At 40.5% G+C, this 18,882-nt stretch overlaps 1 protein-coding gene across 1 annotated transcript in view; it reads left to right on the forward strand.

Annotated features, from left to right (window-relative positions):
* Positions 1-2: 2 nt before the first annotated feature.
* SDHA (succinate dehydrogenase complex flavoprotein subunit A) overlaps positions 3-18,882 on the forward strand; it is a 28,433-nt gene continuing 9,553 nt past the window's right edge. Inside the window, exons 1-8 of the mRNA XM_084621803.1 lie at positions 3-122; positions 6,956-7,042; positions 7,451-7,612; positions 8,232-8,375; positions 10,220-10,384; positions 11,804-11,952; positions 13,756-13,880; positions 18,175-18,343. Coding sequence (XP_084477929.1) covers positions 54-122; positions 6,956-7,042; positions 7,451-7,612; positions 8,232-8,375; positions 10,220-10,384; positions 11,804-11,952; positions 13,756-13,880; positions 18,175-18,343 — 1,070 coding nt within the window. The 5' untranslated portion in view covers positions 3-53. The remainder of the gene's footprint in view (positions 123-6,955; positions 7,043-7,450; positions 7,613-8,231; positions 8,376-10,219; positions 10,385-11,803; positions 11,953-13,755; positions 13,881-18,174; positions 18,344-18,882) is intronic.

Here is an 18,882-nt window from a genome sequence, read left to right on the forward strand (position 1 = left end):
AGCCCCGCCCCAGCGCATGCGCAGGAAGTGACCGACTCTGCTGGCAGGGCGAAATGGCGGCGTCTGCTGGCGCGGCGTCGCGGGGGTTAGCGAAGCGGCTGTTCCGACCCCCAGCGGGAGCGGTGAGTGCGCCCCGCCTCACGGGCAGCCGGCCCCTGCAGAAGGGCGGGGTGTTGGATCGGCGTCTCCCTGCGTGGGAGCTGGTCAGCCCGAGGGGGCCTCTCAGACGGGTCTAACCCGCTCGCCTAGCGCGCGCGCGCGCACGTGGCGGCGGGGGGAGCCGCGCGCTGCCCCGGCCCCCCCCCTGCAGCTCCCCCCTCCCCTCCGGGCAACAGACGCCGGCTCGGCTCCTCCTCCGCCGTGGCTGTGCTGCTGGGGCGGGGGCTGCCGTACGAGCCTCGTGCCTGAGCTCGCCTAGCCTGAAGATCAGACCTGATGTTAAAGCTCCCCCCCCCCCCAGCCCCGTTCCCCCTCCGGGTGCCCTTGCAGCGAGAGGGGCCGGCCCAGCAGTCTCTGGCTTTGGCTGCCCCCCCACCCCTCTGTTCGCCGCCAGTCTCAGTAGACGCGAACGAGATGGAGAAAGGGGTGGGGGAGAAAAGCGAGGCTCTGAGGGGTGAAGTGACTTGCCCAAGGTCACCCAGCTGGTGGGAGGCAGAGCCTGGTAGGGAACCCAGCCCTGGCAGCCCGCAGTGTGGTGTCCTGTCCACTGGTCCCTGCTGCCTCCCCTCTACCTCCTTTGCCTCTGTTTTAGCAGGTAGACAAGTGACACCTCTAAGGGTCTTAATTTCAAAGGCCTGTACAATCTGCTTCTGTGGTATCTTTTTGGGATTTGACCTCAGGTACCAGGGATTCAGTGGCAGGAATTTAGTTCTTGAGAAGCAGTGTCTTTTTTTAGCAGCCTTATTAAAAAAGTGGGTAGAGGAATACAGTAGTCATGATAGCATGTTAGTAGAAAGGCTTTCAAAGAAACTCCAGTATTCTCAAGGAGGCCAACGTGGCCTGGCTCTTTTAAATAGCCTGGTGTTTTATTAAACAACAAGGCAACGTGTCTGAGGTTTTATTGGAGTACGGAGTATCTCATCCGTTGCTTTAAATGAATTAATAGTATTTTGCTATAAACAAATATTTGAAAGTTACATACATTTAAAGTGTTTGGAGTGGGGTTGTTAATAAATGGACTATGAGCCGATAAAGCAAGGAATTATATATGAAAACAGATAGTTTCAGGGGATCTGGGATGCACAGTACATTTTATGCTTTTCATTCCCCCCTCACTTTCTTTCCTCCACCTGCAGTGAGCTAGTCCTTGTCTTATTTTACTCCATTGTCACACTGAAATTAACAAAGGCAGGGTAATTAGCCTTTTTATTAGTAGAAACTTCTGTAGTGAATGACCACACTATTACTATTTATTACAGTAGTACCTAGAGGCTCTAAGTAGGATTGGGATCCCTTTATGTGCTAGGAACAGTAAGTAACAAGATCAGAAACAGTCCCTGCCAAGACCTATTAACAACCTAAATAAACAGGGCGGTGGGGATATTGAGGCACAGAGAAAAGTGACTTGTGTAAGGTCTCCTAGCTCTCAGGCCTGTGCCCTGACTACAGGATTCTACTGTGTCTCCACTAGCCAGATTAGGAGATGGGTTTGGTAGGAAAGGCTGTTGAGTGTCAGATAGCTTCATCTAACTTTTCTTAAATTGTTTTCTACTCCAAAAGTTTCTAGATACTCTGGTTAACTGAAGATGTTTCAAAACATGTCATTCTGTTGTACCATAAATATTTATTTCAGTGACAGTTGTGGTTCTTGGAATTTCGCATTCTGAACAAGAAGTACAAAGAAGTACAGAGATGATTTCCAAGGGGGAAAAACTGATTTTAAAAAGGCTAAAACGTATTTCCTGACTTAGGTTCTGCCACTGCCTAAATAGTGGGGGCATTTTGCATAGGGATATGTGCTTAATTACAGTTTCAGTTTTGCTTTGCAGTTTTCCTATTGCAGTCAAAACTTCTATACTCACTCAAAACTAATATTGAAAAGAACTGATGGATCTCAGTGAGAAATATTGAAAGTGAGCCAGTGACTTGAATGCATTGATTTTTAAAGGTTTTATATAAAATAAATAGGAAGGAAATATGTGTCTTAATGTAGTGGTCCATAAATTTTTCCACTGAATTTTATGGAATTCCAAAATTTTGACTTAAGAGATATAATAAAGAGAAGCAGGCTGGCCTACAAGTCACTGCCTGTGCCATTCTGCCAGGCTGCAGAGGAGCGCCAAAAAAAGGCAAGGGCATGTGTTAGAACAGGATGTGTGTTTCCTGCCTGTTGTTGGAGGATGCTTTCCTAGTTATTGCTGAGGAGTTAGGCTGGTTAAGCAGAGTCCTTTCTCTCAGCTATATGGGGGCAATCTGCCTTTCAGCTTGTCCCCTTCCTCTTCTTGACAGCATCTCAGTACCGAGCTCAGAGTGCAAAGGACAAGCTGGGAGGAAAAAGTCTCCTGTGTAGTAGCAGGGGCAGCAACTTCCACCACTGGGTGGAACAGGCTGTGAGGAAGACTGTCCTCAGACCTGTTGGGAGAAGGAGGGAAAAAGTAGGCCGTCACATGTGGCAGTGAAAGGAGCTTGCTAGAAGAGGGGGAAAGATTGAATTGTAGTGTTTAGGCAAACAGGAATAATAAAACATTTTCAAGCCTTGCCTACCTTTCTCTAGTTGTTGCAGCTCTGCTGTTTTGAATTTACGTAATATCAAGGGAGCCAAAAATAATAAAAACAACAAGGAGTCCAGTGGCACCTTAAAGACTAGTGGTTTATTTGAGCATAAGCTTTCGTGGGTAAAAACCTCACTTCTTCAGACGCACGAAAGCTTATGCTCAAATAAATCTGTTAATCTTTAAGGTGCCTCCGGACTTGTTGTTGTTTTTTGTGGATACAGACTAACATGGCTAATAAAGAATGTTAGTACAGTAAATTGGATACCTAGGGTGTATTGTATAATCTGTTATACAAAAGGTTACTGTATGTCTTAAAATCACAATTGAGTAACTAAATGCTCTTATTTGTACATATAATCTTTTAATTTGTTAAATTTACTTTGTTATAAATGAAACTTTACATAGTTTAATTTTTAAAATGGCCAAAACAAAAAATTCATGGGACATTAAAGTATTCGGTGTAGTGAAAAATGCATATTGATAATACTTACCTACTTCAGAACTAGTATGCAAATGTAACTCATGAAACTGATTATCACTTTTCCTGAGTATTCCCCAGGTATGTCTACACAGCAACTAGACATTTTTCTTTGATGTATAGACATACCCCCACACCCATTTCTACTTGTATGTATGACACACAAAGGCTTCATTATTTGGATTGTCCACTAACTCAGGATTTGTGCAGCCAGTGAATATGAAGTGAGATATTCTGATGAGATCTTCATCCTTGTTCTATAGGCTTCTGTGCAGCATGTTTCTGAACAAAGCCCCCAGTGAATATACTGCAGAAATGTTCATGCATACATTTTGCATCTTAAATAGGAGGAACGCTACCACAGCTATAATTTGTATTCAGAAATCTGAGCTTTAGCAGTTCTGATGAACAGGAAAATGTTGAAAATGAACCTGCTAAACGGTTCATTTTGTTATCCCATTTCTAGAGCCTTCTAAATCAGGGGAAAATATTATGAATGTTTGCAAACCATACAGATGGAAGGTCCCCACAGTGGTTAGGATTGTATTGACTGGCAAATAGTTTGAAAATCTACCTACTTCTGGAAATGCAAACTAAATGTTCCAAATACTACAGTGTGAGCTAATTGGCACATAATTGACTAAAAACTTAGGCCTGGTCTGCACTACAGACTTAGGTAGATGTCAAGGCAGCTTACGTCAACCTAACTATGTAAGCATCTACTACACTACGCAGCTTTTAATGACACGGCTGTGCCGCTACAGCCAAGCTGCGCCACTTAAAGGCGTGCAGCGTAGCTGCTGTTTGTTGGCAGGAGAGCGCTCCTGCCGACAAAGCGCTGTTCACACCAGCACTTTTCGTCGGTAAAACTTCGTCTGTGTGTGTGTTTTAACACCCCTCAATGACGAAAGATTTGTCGACAAAGTTCCAGCATAGACAAAGCCTAAAATTTTGCTCCCACTGACATAACTTACCCACTACTCTGCCTTAACTCCACCTCCACGAGAGCCAGAGTGTCAGTATCAATGTAGTTAGGTCGACACAGTGTCAGTGTAGACACTGTGTTACTTGCATCGACTGTTGCTGGCTTTCAGAAGCCATTTCTCAATGACAAAAACAAGGAGTCCGGTGGCACCTAAAAGACTAACCAATTTATTTGGGCATAAGCTTTCGTGGGTAAAAAAACCCACTTCTTCAGATGCATGGAGTGAAAATTACAGATGCGGGCATTATATACTGACATATGAAGAGAAGGAAGTGGAGATAACTCCTTTCCCTTCTCTTCTTATGTCAGTATATAATGCCCGCATCTGTAATTTTCACTCCATACATCTGAAGAAGTGGCTTTTTACCCACGAAAGCTTATGCCCAAATAAATCGGTTAGTCTTTAAGGTGCCACCTGACTCCTTATTGTTTGTGTGGATACAGACTAACACAGGTAAGTACATGGATACCTAACAATGACAGTTAATTGGTGCAAGCGCTCTTGGTGAGCATGTGCACCACTGGTATGAGCAAAGCGTAGATAAGCACAGGCAATGTAATTAGCGCGATGTCTGTACGCTGATGTAAATTATGTTGGCTTAATTTTGTACTGTAGAATGTGCTTAGTTATTGTGTCATGTAGCAAAGTGTTTCTGTAAAATAAGGATCTTAAACGTTTCAAAACTGCACGTATTGTGGGTTTTTCTTGAACATCAGGATTCCGACTGTTTCCAGCCTGCCCTAGACTTCAATGTTGGATGTGATGTTGTCAGCTAAGCCCCTGATTCTGAGGCAGAAGCTTGTGTTGGGATGTCATGTAGTTACAGTTCATTTGGATGTTAAAACCTCTAAAAGAAAGAAAATAGGTCAGTTAACTTCCTCCTGTGTTTTAGGGTATTAATACATTTTATAGTCTGGAGTCTTGAAAAATATTTGCATGTCACCTTTAGTAAAACAAAGCAAGAAATAAACTGGAATTGCTTGATTGCCAGTTATGAGTTTTCTTTCTATGCAGTAAAGCTGTGCTATCAATCATTCTGAGCAATAAACAAGGTAAAGTTATGTTATCTTTTATCTAAGCAAATAAAAGTACACAATAAAATATAGTGGAATACTACAATATAACTATATATCTGAAGCTAGCTTTTGGAGCAAAGAAAACGGCTGCCCTATGCATTTTACACTGAGAGAGTCAGGGTGAGGTAATACCTTTTATTGGACCAGCTTTGTTCTATGAATGCAGAGGTGTTAACTGCCCACTTCATTTTGAATGGTTTCATACAACATGTGTTAACTCTTTATACTTAACAATCCCTGCCACTTTGTATTCAGCTATTCTTTTTCTTTGGTTTGGTAAATCTCAGTTCAGTTGCTTCACTCTTTCAAACCTAAATGACTATGTCTTATAGCCAAGGAACTAGAAACCTTTCATCTAGTTCATTAACATATAGCTAGTTAATGATACAAAAAAAGTGCAGTGACTAATGGGAGTTCCAAAGTTCATCCCCATAAAAATGTTTTTCTGAATGTCTTCTGATGACCTTGAATTTTTTTTTAAATATTTCTTTTACAATTCTTGCCTCTGGTATCAGTACCTCTTACCTTTCTTGTATAGGGTGCATGTTATAGTGGCACTGAAGCACTCCTATCATTAAGCTTATGTCATGACATCTGTTTAAAGGTCACCCTTTAAGTCATTTAAATGATTTCACAATATCAGTCCATATTTTGGTTGCATTGTAGTTCCTGCTACTCAACCTCTCCTGTTCACATTGTGGATTGGTTCTGTCTTCCTTTGTGTGTGTGTGTCTTCTCAAGTTTGTATCTTTTGCAAATTTGGGAAGTGTAGAATTTCCACCAAGGAAAAACCTGACATATGTGGTGACTGTATAGGATGTAGAGGTGCTTTGGTTAATCAAAAATACTACTTCTAGAAGGTGGAAAACATAGGAATCTGAGCAGAACTATAGAGAGCATTACTGTTTGAAATCTGAAATGCTTCGCCTTTGTAACAAAAGGAGATTTGTGGTTACTGATATTGGCATGTCCTACACTTGCCGCTCTCTGCTCCTCAAGTCTCTCTTCAGTAGTTAGACCTCCACTTAACCTGAGCTTGGGCACCCTTTCTTTGGCCAGACCTCATGTATATTACAATATATGCATAATACCTCCTAGTTCAGGTTCCTCCTGGCAAAAAAAACACCCCAAAACCCATTACTGAATAATTTAAAAAATAACCATCCACCCTCCCAAAGGTCTCATGCCTTGCTGTGGCCAACAAAATAAACTGAATTTTTGTTATTCTAGACAAAACAGTTTGAGATGACATTACAAAATAGTTCAAACTAATTTACAAAAGTGAAATAACTGATTTTTTTTCATACTGTTCAGTCTCAAAAACCTTCTCTCGTTACCCCAGACTTAAAAACAATTGTCTGTCAGAGTATATGCAGATTGGTCTTGTTTTAGCTGGTTAGCATGAGTTGTGGAGAAGTAGGGGTCAACACAGGAATTACAGATATTGCTCTGTTTTTTAAATCTTGGGTAGATTTTGTCTCTGTCACAGCCTGTATTTAGGAACAAGCAGGACTTTCCCCCCTACAAATTATCCTAAAACTATATGAATTCAATATTCTTTAGAGATATGTACTAACAAATTACAGTCAGAAGTAAAGCATATTTGTTTTAGACATTGTGTAACTGGAAATTATGGGAATCTGGCTCATAAAACATCTGTAAAGTAAAACATTTTACATAATTTTGAACATGTTTCAACAGTGGCCAGCAGCTTGCCAGGCTCTTGCACGTAACTTTCACTTTACTGTCTATGGAAAGAAGAATGCATCTGCTAAAGTTTCTGATTCGGTAAGTTCATATTTATCTATGGGACAGTCTTCTTTCCTGGTGGTTCAGTGTATATTCTTAATGTTTCTGGAATTTGGAAGGAGAGACTAGAACGGGATTATCAGAGTTCTGGTTTCATGTATACTTTTTTGTTGAAGAAAATTTCAGTAGGGGCAGTGAATTGTTAAAATGGATCATGCGTTGACTTTAGTAATACGTACTGCATTGATTAGAACCTACTTAAATGATTCATTCACACTATGCTAAGCTTGTGATACGGGTAAAATCAGTGATATGCACAGTTTGAGAAACTTGCTATATATCCTCCAGTATACATTAAAAGAAAATGCATAAAGTAGTTAAACTGACACCCTACTTGAGCTATAATCATTTGACTTATGATCTTAATGCAGTAATCTTTCTCCTCAGATTTCTACACAATATCCAGTAGTTGACCATGAATTTGATGCTGTCGTTGTGGGTGCTGGTGGGGCAGGTTTGCGGGCTGCATTTGGTTTGTCGGAGGCTGGATTTAATACAGCATGTGTTACAAAGCTGTTCCCTACCAGATCCCATACTGTTGCTGCACAGGTAAGAATTTAAATACAATTATGTTGACATTTAAAATACATAAAATCTGTGTTATGAAAATATTAGTATGGAATATTATGATTCATAAATTGACTAAATTTCAGTCCCCACATTATGATTAGTAAAAATGGAGATGAGGATCTAAGTAAAACAGTTTAGGAAAATTGTATATGTTTGACTTTTATTCTATGGCTTCCTTATTTTTTGTTGTATTAACATGCCACTCCATTTTATGATTTCAGTTGTTAAGTGTGTACAGTGTTGTAATATATTCTGCTGTTCAAAATGTTTTACCCTAAAAAGAATGAGATGTTAACCATTGGGAAGTTGATAAAGATTTATAATTTCTACTTTATAAATGAGAGACAAGGTGGGTTAAGTAATCTCTCTTATTAAACTAACTTCTTTTGGTGAAAGAGATGTGTTTGAGTTTACACAGTTTCTTCAGGTTTGTACGATGTATAAATAGCACAGCACATAAATTTGATTTTCAAGTAATTTGTCCGTTGTCTTAAATATTATTTAATATTGTGTGTTTTAATGGGATTGAGAAATGAACTGGCTTTTGAAATTGTGCATTTCAAATGTCACTTTGGGAAAATATATTTTTCATTTTCAGGGAGGGATCAATGCTGCTTTGGGAAACATGGAGGAAGATAACTGGAGATGGCACTTCTATGACACTGTGAAAGGATCTGACTGGCTGGGAGACCAGGATGCCATTCATTACATGACTGAGGAGGCACCTGCTGCAGTTGTAGAGGTGAAATTATTCATATTGAAGTTTATTTGAATTATAATTATCTGCAACCCAAATCAGTATCCATAGTGACATTTTAATGATACAAAAAGAAAAGGAGGACTTCTGGCACCTTAGGGACTAACCAATTTATTTGAGCATAAGCTTTTGTGAGCTACAGCTCACTTCATCAGATGCATGCAGTGGAAGATACAGTGGGGAGATCTATATACACAGAGAACATGAAACAGTGGGTGTTACCATACACATTGTAACGAGAGTGATCAGGTAAGGTGAGCTAGTACCAGCAGGAAAGCGGGGGGGTTGGGGGGAACCTTTTGTAGTGATAATCAAGGTGGGCCATTTCCAGCAGTTGACAAGAATGTCTGAGGAACAGCCCGGGGGGGGGGCCCCGCGGGGCACGGAGAATAAACATGGGGAAATAGTTGTAAGAACGCTTGATAGAGATCTTGAAGGTGTTTCTCTGTCTGAGGGGTTGGAGCAAATGTGGTTGTATCGTAGAACTTGGCTGTAGACAATGGATCGTGTGGTGTGGTCTGGATGAAAGCTGGAGGCATGTAGGTAGGCACAGCGCTCAGTAGGTTTCTGGTATAGGGTGGTGTTTATGACGGGTTTCAGAGTGGTGTTTATGTGACCATCACTTATTAGCACCGTAGTGTCCAGGAAGTGGATCTCTTGTGTGGACTGGTCCAGGCTGAGGTTAATGGTGGGATGGAAATTGTTGAAATCATGGTGGAGTTCCTCAAGGGCTTCTTTTCCAGGGGTCCAGATGATGAAGATGTCATCAGTGTAGCACAAGAAGAGTAGGGGCATTAGGGGTCGAGAGCTGAGGAAGCGTTGTTCTAAGTCAGCCATAAAAATGTTGGCATACTGTGGGGCCATGCGGGTACCCATGGCAGTGCTGCTGATTTGAAGGTATACATTGTCCCCAAATGTAAAATAGTTATAGGTGAGGACAAAGTCACAAAGTTCAGCCACCAGGTTTGCCGTGACATTATTGGGGATAGTGTTCTTGACGGCTTGTAGTCCATCTTTGTGTGGAATGTTGGTGTAGAGAGCTTCTACATCCATAGGGGCTAGGATGGTGTTTTCAGGAAGATCACCGATGGATTGTAGTTTCCTCAGGAAGTCAGTGGTGTCTCAAAGATAGCTGGGAGTGCTGGTAGCGTAGGGCCTGAGGAGGGAGTCTACATAGCCAGACAATCCTGCTGTCAGGGTGCCAATGCCTGAGATGATGGGGTGTCGAGGATTTCCAGGTTTATGGATCTTGGGTAGCAGATAGAATACCCCTGGTCGGGGTTCCAGGGGTGTGTCTGTGCAGATTTGTTCTTGTGCTTTTTCAGGGAGTTTCTTGAGCAAATGCTGTAGTTTCTTTTGGTAACCCTCAGTGGGATCAGAGGGTAATGGCTTGTAGAAAGTGGTGCTGGAGAGCTGCCTAGCAGCCTCTTGTTCATATTCCGACCTATTCATGATGAAAATAGATACAGATATTAGACTGGAATGGTAAACTTTGTATAAAGAGAAACTCCTTTCTTTGTTGCCTTCTTGAGCGTGAGTGATAGGTTTATTAGTGTTACAAAGCAACCATAACAGTAACTAGGGATGTGTATATTGTTTAAAAAGTTAACCGTTTAAATGATTAAAAATATTTCGTTACAACGGTTAACTGATTAAAGGGGCTGCTCTGGCTGGCCAGTTGGCTGGCCCGCAGGTTAACAGTTAAGGCAGATTACTTGGTAAGACTAATGCTTATTGGTTAACAAGTTAACATTTTACATCCCTAACAGTAACTTGCCTGTTGCTGAAGTCCACAGTTATATCTTTAATACTTTGTTTGGGCTCAATAGCTGGAAAATTATGGAATGCCGTTTAGCAGAACAGAAGAAGGAAAGATCTATCAGCGTGCCTTTGGTGGACAGAGCCTTCAGTTTGGAAAAGGGGGACAGGCTCATCGATGCTGTTGTGTCGCGGACAGGACAGGACACTCACTGTTGCATACACTGTATGGCAGGGTAAGAGACTGTGAAATGGGAAACAGAACTTGACTTTCGTTTTTAACTAATGGCTACTATAAGGATTTAAAAATCTTGTTAGAAGTAATAGTGCTGTTACTTGTGGGCTCTGCTATATATGAGTTTAGAGTCAGCAAGGAATCCAGGAAAATTCCTAATCTTGATCCCAGGCCTCCTTTTTTCCCCTGGCATGCCTCTGCTTGATATCAGCGTGACAGAAACAGAAGAAGGCTGAAAAAAGAATCTGCTTTTCCTGCACTTCTTCCTGGAGAGAATGCATAGATAGTAAGCTCTGCTAATTTTGTGGCCAGAGGAAGCGCTCTCTTCCTTTTGCTGCTATGCCATGACACACTCACCTACTGCCCCTCCCCCCACAACCACTCATCCGGCCCTTGGCCAGTACCAGGAAGAGTTCATCTAAACCTTCTCATGGGCCAAGAAAAAACTGTGAGAGAGCACCCCAACAGGGAAGTAGCAAGTAAGATCAGCCTCCATCTACCCTCACAGCAAGTATGGGAAACTAGGAGGGTAAGCGTGGTTCTGGAAATGCAAAAGTGCTACCATGAAGCTGCCTGAGCTTGTCTCATCAGCCTCTACTGGTGACCACAGCTCTACTTAATAGGTCCTGTCTATCTCCTAGTGCAAGGCCATAAAAGATGGAAATATCCAGAGTATCATTAAGAACTAGTAAGTGGCCCTTAGACCTAATTTCAGTAAGGACTTAACAGCCCATGTACTTTATGCACTCTTTACAGAGGCTTAGCTAATTGTTCATCTCTATCCTGAGTGAGGCCTGTATGTGGAACCATAATATAGATAAATAGTATAGGGGCTGAAGAGAGATGGGGCACCTGCTTCTAGGTGCTGTCTGGTTCTTCCAGAGATGAAGAAAGCTCCCATAGTCCACTTGCCCAGCTGCTGGTATCTTTGGCCCTGTTAACACCTTAATATAGTGCTTGTAGTGTGACGTGAGCTTTCTCCAGGGTATTTGTGGGGTAATATGCTAGTGCATGGGACAGGAACTGAAAGAGATCAGCAAGTGAGACTCACCATATACCAGGTATTGTCAACTACACAAAGTAAACTGAAACATGGACTTTTTCTCATCTACCTTCGTTGTTACTTATACCAATGATAAGTACAACATTTTCAGATAAATTTGATGAGAGACTGTTCCTTTAAATGGTTTGGTAATTAAGAATGGCCTGTCCAATCTAAATGTTCTGTATTTTCTAGAATACCATTATCCTAAAAGAGCCGCAGACTTTCTGCATACAGGCTTATCTGGATAATAGTTTCCATGAGAACTGGGTCTGATTTTATTCTTATGTAACTAGGCACTTTTTAACAAGGCTGTGGAAAAAAAATTTGTTTAGCTTTTGCATGTTCCTTAACTATTGAAAAATTTTTCTTTTCTAGTCCCTACGATATGATACCAGCTATTTTGTTGAGTATTTTGCCTTGGACCTCCTGATGGAAAATGGAGAATGTCGTGGAGTTATTGCACTTTGCATAGAAGATGGCTCAATACATCGTTTAAGAGCAAAGAACACTGTTGTTGCCACTGGGTAATGTGATATAAAATTATGCTGAAGTAAAAAAAAAAAACTTTGTAATGTGAGGTAGCATAATCTAGAACCTAGAGGAGAGGATATGGGTGTCTGGAGACAAGGGTTTGAGTCCAAATTATGGTGTTGGCACACTGACCTTGCACAAGACATTTCATATGTCTCCATTTCCCCATCTGTAAAAGGGGAATAATAATCCTTCTACTTAAATCACATTTTACCTTTTGGGTGCAAACAGTATAAATGCAATTTAATTACTCCATTTAGGTTTAGTTCCATGCTTTAATATACTGTATTTATTTACTCAACCTTAACATTAATACTTTCATAATGTAAATTCACTACCCTGAGTTTAGCTTTACGTTCCAAAGCAATACTATAAAGCTAAATCTAGGGGCAGTTAGTGTGGGCTGGGAAGTAAGGGATAATCTTTAAAATATTTTAAAGTTGCATTATACTTTCGCTTTTACTTAATACTAGATGTAAACTGGCAGTGGCAAGACAATGTATCTATAGGGCCTACTGAGTAGTCCTCCTCCAGGAGATTTTTGTGCGAGGTAAAGTGTAGCCGCTCCCAGTGTGTCAAAATATATTCAGAAAATACAAACAGAAATGGATTTACTGCAGGGTAACCCAGTGGATAACTAAAAGACTAATTGTGGTAACCCATGTAATTTTGGTGCAACAATTACATGTGATCCTAATTTTGGGTAACTGATCTTCTCTGCCCTGTCCTCTTTTGTCGGTCCTGCCCTCTTCTGCATTAGTCTTTTATCTCCTTGTTAGATTTAGATCAGCAACTCTAGCATAAATGGAATAATACTGAGTTTGTGCAGAGAAGCACAGTTTGTGTTTGGTGGCTGCATAATGTGGGTGCCTTATATTAGGCCCCTAAATAAGTGAATTGATTTTTTTTCAGAGATACTGAGCAATCACAATCCTGTTAAAGTCAATAGGAGCGCTGTATGCTCGAATCTCTGGAAAATCAAGACTTTTTTTTAATGTAAAAATGAATTTAGGTGCCAGAATTTATGCAATTGAGTTTAGACAAAACTTCCAAACTTTATTTCAAGCTGTGAAAATTGCACCTTAGATGTACAATCCTGGTTTTACATTATTTTTATCTCCCTTCGGCATTGTAGTATGCTGTTCCTGCCAGAAGTTGCTAACAGCACTGGTCTCATTAAACTTGTGCACTTGAGGTAGTGTCATGAGAATAAGAAACAGAGGAGAAATAACTTATCTTCCTGAAAGAATTCTGCATGAAGAAAGGCACCGTTTTCAGAAAAAAACACAGTTCTGGTATTTAATTGAGCAGAGCCAAATCACCTGACCCAAAGTAAAACAATGGGTGTATGAGGGGAAAATGGCATATGACTCCTCTCTCAAAAAATTGACCCCATTAGTGGGACATAATTCCACTGACAACTTTTGAAAAGACCCCTAGTTAGCAATTCTAGAGGAAGTGTGGTGCTATTCCTCTTTCACCTACTAGCCTCAAGTTATTTTTCAGATATTAGTTGAGCTAGGTGATCCTCCACTTGATCAAGTTGCACAGCACACAACCTATCCATTTTGTTCACATTAAGCTTCTCACAAATTTAATTTAACTTAATGTGTGTGATAAATGAGTACAGTGGCTGACTGAATGCTATGCATAAAGTCCTCTGCTTTAGTTGAATTGTAAATCTGCCATTGTGCAAAGAATAAGCTAAACATCTTAATGAAATCTTACTGCTTCTCTACTGATTTCTTAAGGAAAATATTGCAGACAAATTTTAATTTTTGAAATGTTTTCTCTAGTGGGTATGGCCGCACCTTCTTCAGTTGCACGTCTGCTCATACCAGCACAGGTGATGGTACAGCTATGGTCACACGAGCTGGCCTTCCTTGCCAGGACTTAGAGTTTGTACAGTTCCACCCTACAGGTACAGTATAAGACTAGAAAGGCACTCTTCATTTTCTAGGAATTTGAAGTATTCAAAAAATAATATCTCTGAAATATTAAGCCTCACAGTTTTATAGTATTTAAGAGGTGTAGTATCTTAAGCAGGTTCAAAGCTTTTCAGCTCACCCTTAACATCCAGTTTCAAGTTGCAGGTTCCCCTGCAACATTTAGTATTGCAAGCAACTAAATGGAGCAAGGAATTGACATTCATTAAACTTTTATTTAGATGTTTTTGTTGTCTGCAACTGTTGTAGGGAAAAATACAGAATCCTGAATTCAGGAGTCTTATGAAATAAAGTGGGAGATGCTTCAACTGTTGTATAAAAAGTACTTAAGTTGTACATTTTGGTATAAACTTACATGCAATTAATTTTGGGCTTTAAACACTCTACCAAATATAGTTACTTTATAAAATTTAGGTTCGTGTTTCAAAATTGTAATCTAATGCCTCCACTTGTCTCTAGCTTTAAAATAACAAAAATGAATTATTCCTTTAATTTTTTAAATCTTAGGTTGTACACTGCATTTGTTTCTTAATCCTGGGAAGCATTAGTGTCAAGAAATCAGTTGATAATTCCGAAAGAAATAAGATTAAAGTTCAAAAATACAGTATTGATTAAAGACATTCTAATAATTGAAGTCAAGATCTTCATAGTTAAGGATCTGCACACAAGTTTGCCTTTGATGTAGTGTCCATGCTCCTCATGATACTTGACCAGTGAACTGAATGTATATAAGCATACTTGACAGAATTTGATTTTTATTGTTTAAGTTTTGACTATTAATATCAATTTTTATTTTTAAGCACTTTTTTGATATTTTTTTAACAATTTTCCCAGTTGTGGGAAATTAAGGAGAGCCTTAGGTTTTGGGGTTAGGCCAGGGCTGCAGGTGGCTCTCTATGTGGCTGAGGGTTCAGAGAGACCCAGGTAGAAGGTGTAGGGGAGTCTGCGGTCTTGGTCCGGGGAGCAGAGATCTCTGTCCAGGGATGTAAGGAGGAGGTTGAGCCCCCTGCTGTAGGGAAGGCCTCACCGTTGCTGAATGGCTCTTGCTGGGGAGAGCCCTGCTGCCTGCCAGTGAGTGAGCAGGGCAATGACGACAGAGCTGCAGAGGGCTCCCCACAGGGCCAGTGACACTGGATCCCTGCCGGCGCAAGGTGCAGAGAAAGCTGTGATCCTGGCAGGGAGAGCAGAGGTTGCTGGCTAGGGCCATGACGACCAGCCCCCAGCTGCAGGAGAGGCCAACCCAGCTGCTGAGCGGTTCCTGCCTGGGAACAGCTTCTATACTCCTAGGTGAGAGGGTGCGGAGCCATAATAGCAGGACTGTAGAAAGCTGCCTGCATGATTGCGGGCTCATGACCTGAATCCTTGTAGGTCAGGGGTGAGAAAACTGCGGCCCATGGGCCGGATGCGGCCAGCCAGCCGTTTTAAGCTGGTCCTCAAGCTCCCACTGGGCAGTGGAGTCTGGTGAAATAAACGTTGACTGTGTGTCAGGTGAAATAAACGTTTACTGACAACTAACAATTTAAACTGAATCCTGCCAAGCCTGTTACAAGTATATTATAGTGCAGTCTTTGTGATTTCAGAAGGTGCAGGGACATAACTACTGTGTTAATTGGTTTGATATGTGAATTGCAGTGTGAGTGGGAAGGGGAAGGTATATTGAAATATTGTGGAGTCTTCCAGCAACTGCATTTTTCGGGTAGATGGAAATCTATTGGGCTGCCTCTTATACTGGAATTGTAGAAAATGTTTATGGAAGGTAAGAAACTAGCTGTTGGTGTTGAAGTGAGGTACAGTGTGTCTTTGGGACTATTGGTTATATGTAGTCATGGACCTGTACTTAATGTATGGGTAATGAAGGCTTATGGAAAGGTGGATGAGGTATGGTTACTTGGTCATAGCTTAGTAAAATGGTCATTCTTGGATATCTGGAGTGTGGGTGTTAAGTTTTTCTGGATCTTTGAATTTCCTAACTTTAAAAGGTGTTATAACTATAATGTTATAATGAGATTTCATTGTGTATACATATGTTATATTTACCATCATTTATCACTTTAAGGCTTTTTTAGTCAAAGAATCTTCATAGTTTATTTAAGTTATTGAATTATCAATGTCAGTATTCCTTAAATTTGTTAATCAGCCAACACTTTCACTTCCCAGGATCACCCAGAGGAGTGAGATGATCAAGTGGGTCTTGCTAAGTTTGGGGAAAGAGAAGACAAGACTCACTAAGCTAATCTTTACTTCCTGGGTGACCCAGGGAGCCACAGAAGCATACCTGACAGGTTTCAGAGTAGCAGCCATGTTTTTCTGTATTCGCAAAAAGAAAAGGAGTACTTGTGGCACCTTAGAGACTAACAAATTTATTTGAGCATAAGCTTTCATAAGCTACAGCTCACTTCATCGGATGCATTCAGTCATCAGTGCATCCGATGAAGTGAGCTGTAGCTTACGAAAGCTTATGCTCAAATAAATTTGTTAGTCTCTAAGGTGCCACAAGTACTCCTTTTCTAGAAGCATACCTGTTGCACTCCTCCTCCTTCCTTACAGTCGTAGTAGTGGAGGAGCAAAGATGTGGAACTGCAGACAGTCATAAAATCGTTGATCGTATGCAGCATGGTTTCTGAGTTAAGTCCTCAGACAATAAAGTGTTCAGAAACATTGAGACCTTGCAGAGTTTACAGGCTCCACTGAGACGCTGCAGATTTCTGTGTTTCACACGATCATAGTGAGCAAGTCCCAAAGTAACCACCCTTCCAGGAAAAGTGTTCAAAGGTACTAATTGCCTTTTGGGACAGATAAATAAAACAATTGATTTTAGACGGTTTGAGGGATGATGTTCACAAAGGTCAAATTTAACAATTGAAAAGTCTCTGTTGTAACTCTTGTATGTCCAAATCCTGGCTTTTTTTAACTTTGCATTTGGTACAAAAATCCTTCTTTGGCAGGAGATCACAAATGTAAATTTTAGACAGTCTTTTTGAGGAGGAGGATTGAGGCCCAAGTGTGGAATATAATAGAAAACAATTTAAAACATTAACTTTGGAGTATTCAGTGGTGTGACTGTTCTCATGATAACAAGGACTGTGGGTCACCTTCTTACTCCCTGCCTCCAGGGAGAGGGAATCTTTCTTGTTTTGCTGGGTGTCCGCTCCCTGACACCTCCAGACTTTCAACAACTCAAGCACTCTTCTCTGTGCTGTCAGCCCTGTCTTCGCCTTGCAGGTTAATAATAGTTGCACTCAAATCCCAAGGCCCTTTGAATTTTTCTCCTGTGATATCCAGCTCCTGACACTGATTACTCTCAGAAATTCTAGATTGTCTGTGCCCAAAGGTGCAATATATCCCAATTTACCAGTTTTACATTAAACCACTGCTTCCTGTAAACCACACAGCACTTGTGAGCACTTACAATACAATGAGATGGTAGGTTTAAGAAAATAAGAATTTAACTAGAAATGAGAGAGTGGTGAAAACAAGTAGTTACAGTACAAAACAAAATAATAAAATGCTAACCTGGATCACTAGTGTATTTTCCCCCAAAAGTTCAGTCTATTATACAGCTGGGAGCTGGCTGGGTTCCCAAGAACCCATATCCAAACCTTCATGAAAGCAATCCTATTCAGAGGTTTTCCATAGTGGATTGGTCCGTAGCGACTTTCCCCACACACCGGTATACTGAAAGTCTTTTATCTTTATTCATAGCCAGGGTGATCCCAAGGCAGCTATAATGTTCCTTCTTACCTTCAAGTGGTTTCAATCATTTGCAGTAGTCTTTGATAGTGTTTTTTTTTTTTTTATTGACTGTTCTGGGATGTGGCAAGGGTAGACAATAGAACCTTGTATTACCTCACTGACTGACTTGGTAGGATGACAACTTCCTCTTGCTGGAACGGGTCATCAAGGAGACACATTACCCCTGTGACTAATTTTTACTCCAAGTCCATGAAGCATACTTTCAGTATAAATACATTATTCTGTAAATATTATCTTTGTATACGTCTCAGAGTGATTGAGTCTTGACAAGTTACAAGCTTTTTATAGCCTTTTTTATGGATAAACATCCTGTAAGACATGTTTGATGTAGTGAGTTTGTCAGGTCTGAGGTGAGAGCTGTTTGCAAAGAACAGGGGACCTTATGCCAAGAAGTCTGTGTGTCATGGATGGGTCCATAATTAAAAAATACTTGTGTTATACTTCCATTCTTACAATAATTTGATTATAAAGTTGTCATGTAAGTATTTTATAACATTGCTACTTCCTGCTTTGCAGGTATCTATGGTGCTGGTTGTCTTATTACAGAAGGTTGTCGTGGTGAAGGAGGTATTCTTATTAACAGTGAAGGTGAAAGATTTATGGAGAGATATGCACCTGTTGCTAAGGATCTGGCTTCCAGAGATGTAGTGTCTCGTTCTATGACCATTGAAATCCGTGAGGGAAGGTTTGTTTAATTTTTCAGTGGCATTGTGATATGAATACATCTTTACATTTGGTTAAAGCAGATAGGGAGTTATATGATAGTTCATGGAAGTCTTTTGATCATTTTGAGCAGCCAGTTTTAATTGGTAGATTGCTGAAGATTTTACATATATTTCAGGCAAAAATCTTGAATTTGAAATCAAGCTCCCTTTTAATATGGTAATCAGAAGAGATCTCCAGAGTCTTTTTTGTTGAAGTCAAATTAAAGCGTTTAGGCCAGATTCTCAAAAACACTCAGGAAGCAGCAGCTCTCATTGAAAACAGTGGGAGGAGCTGTTGTGCTCTTGAAAATCTGACCCATAACTTTTTGGTATTTTGCTGAAGTCATAAGATACCACAGATGTTCTTAATATTCATTAGATAATTCATTAGATAATTTCTAAATGGTATGGTAATTACTTGTAAATTGCTATATCACCAACATCTTCGGAGGACGAGAAGACTTTATATTGAAGTTTTCTGAAAACTTGGTTTAAAATACACGAGTCTCATGATTATGGT

This window comes from Lepidochelys olivacea, assembly GCF_965140295.1.
Source record: "Lepidochelys olivacea isolate rLepOli2 genome assembly, chromosome: 2".
Lineage (NCBI taxonomy): Eukaryota > Metazoa > Chordata > Testudines > Cheloniidae > Lepidochelys > Lepidochelys olivacea.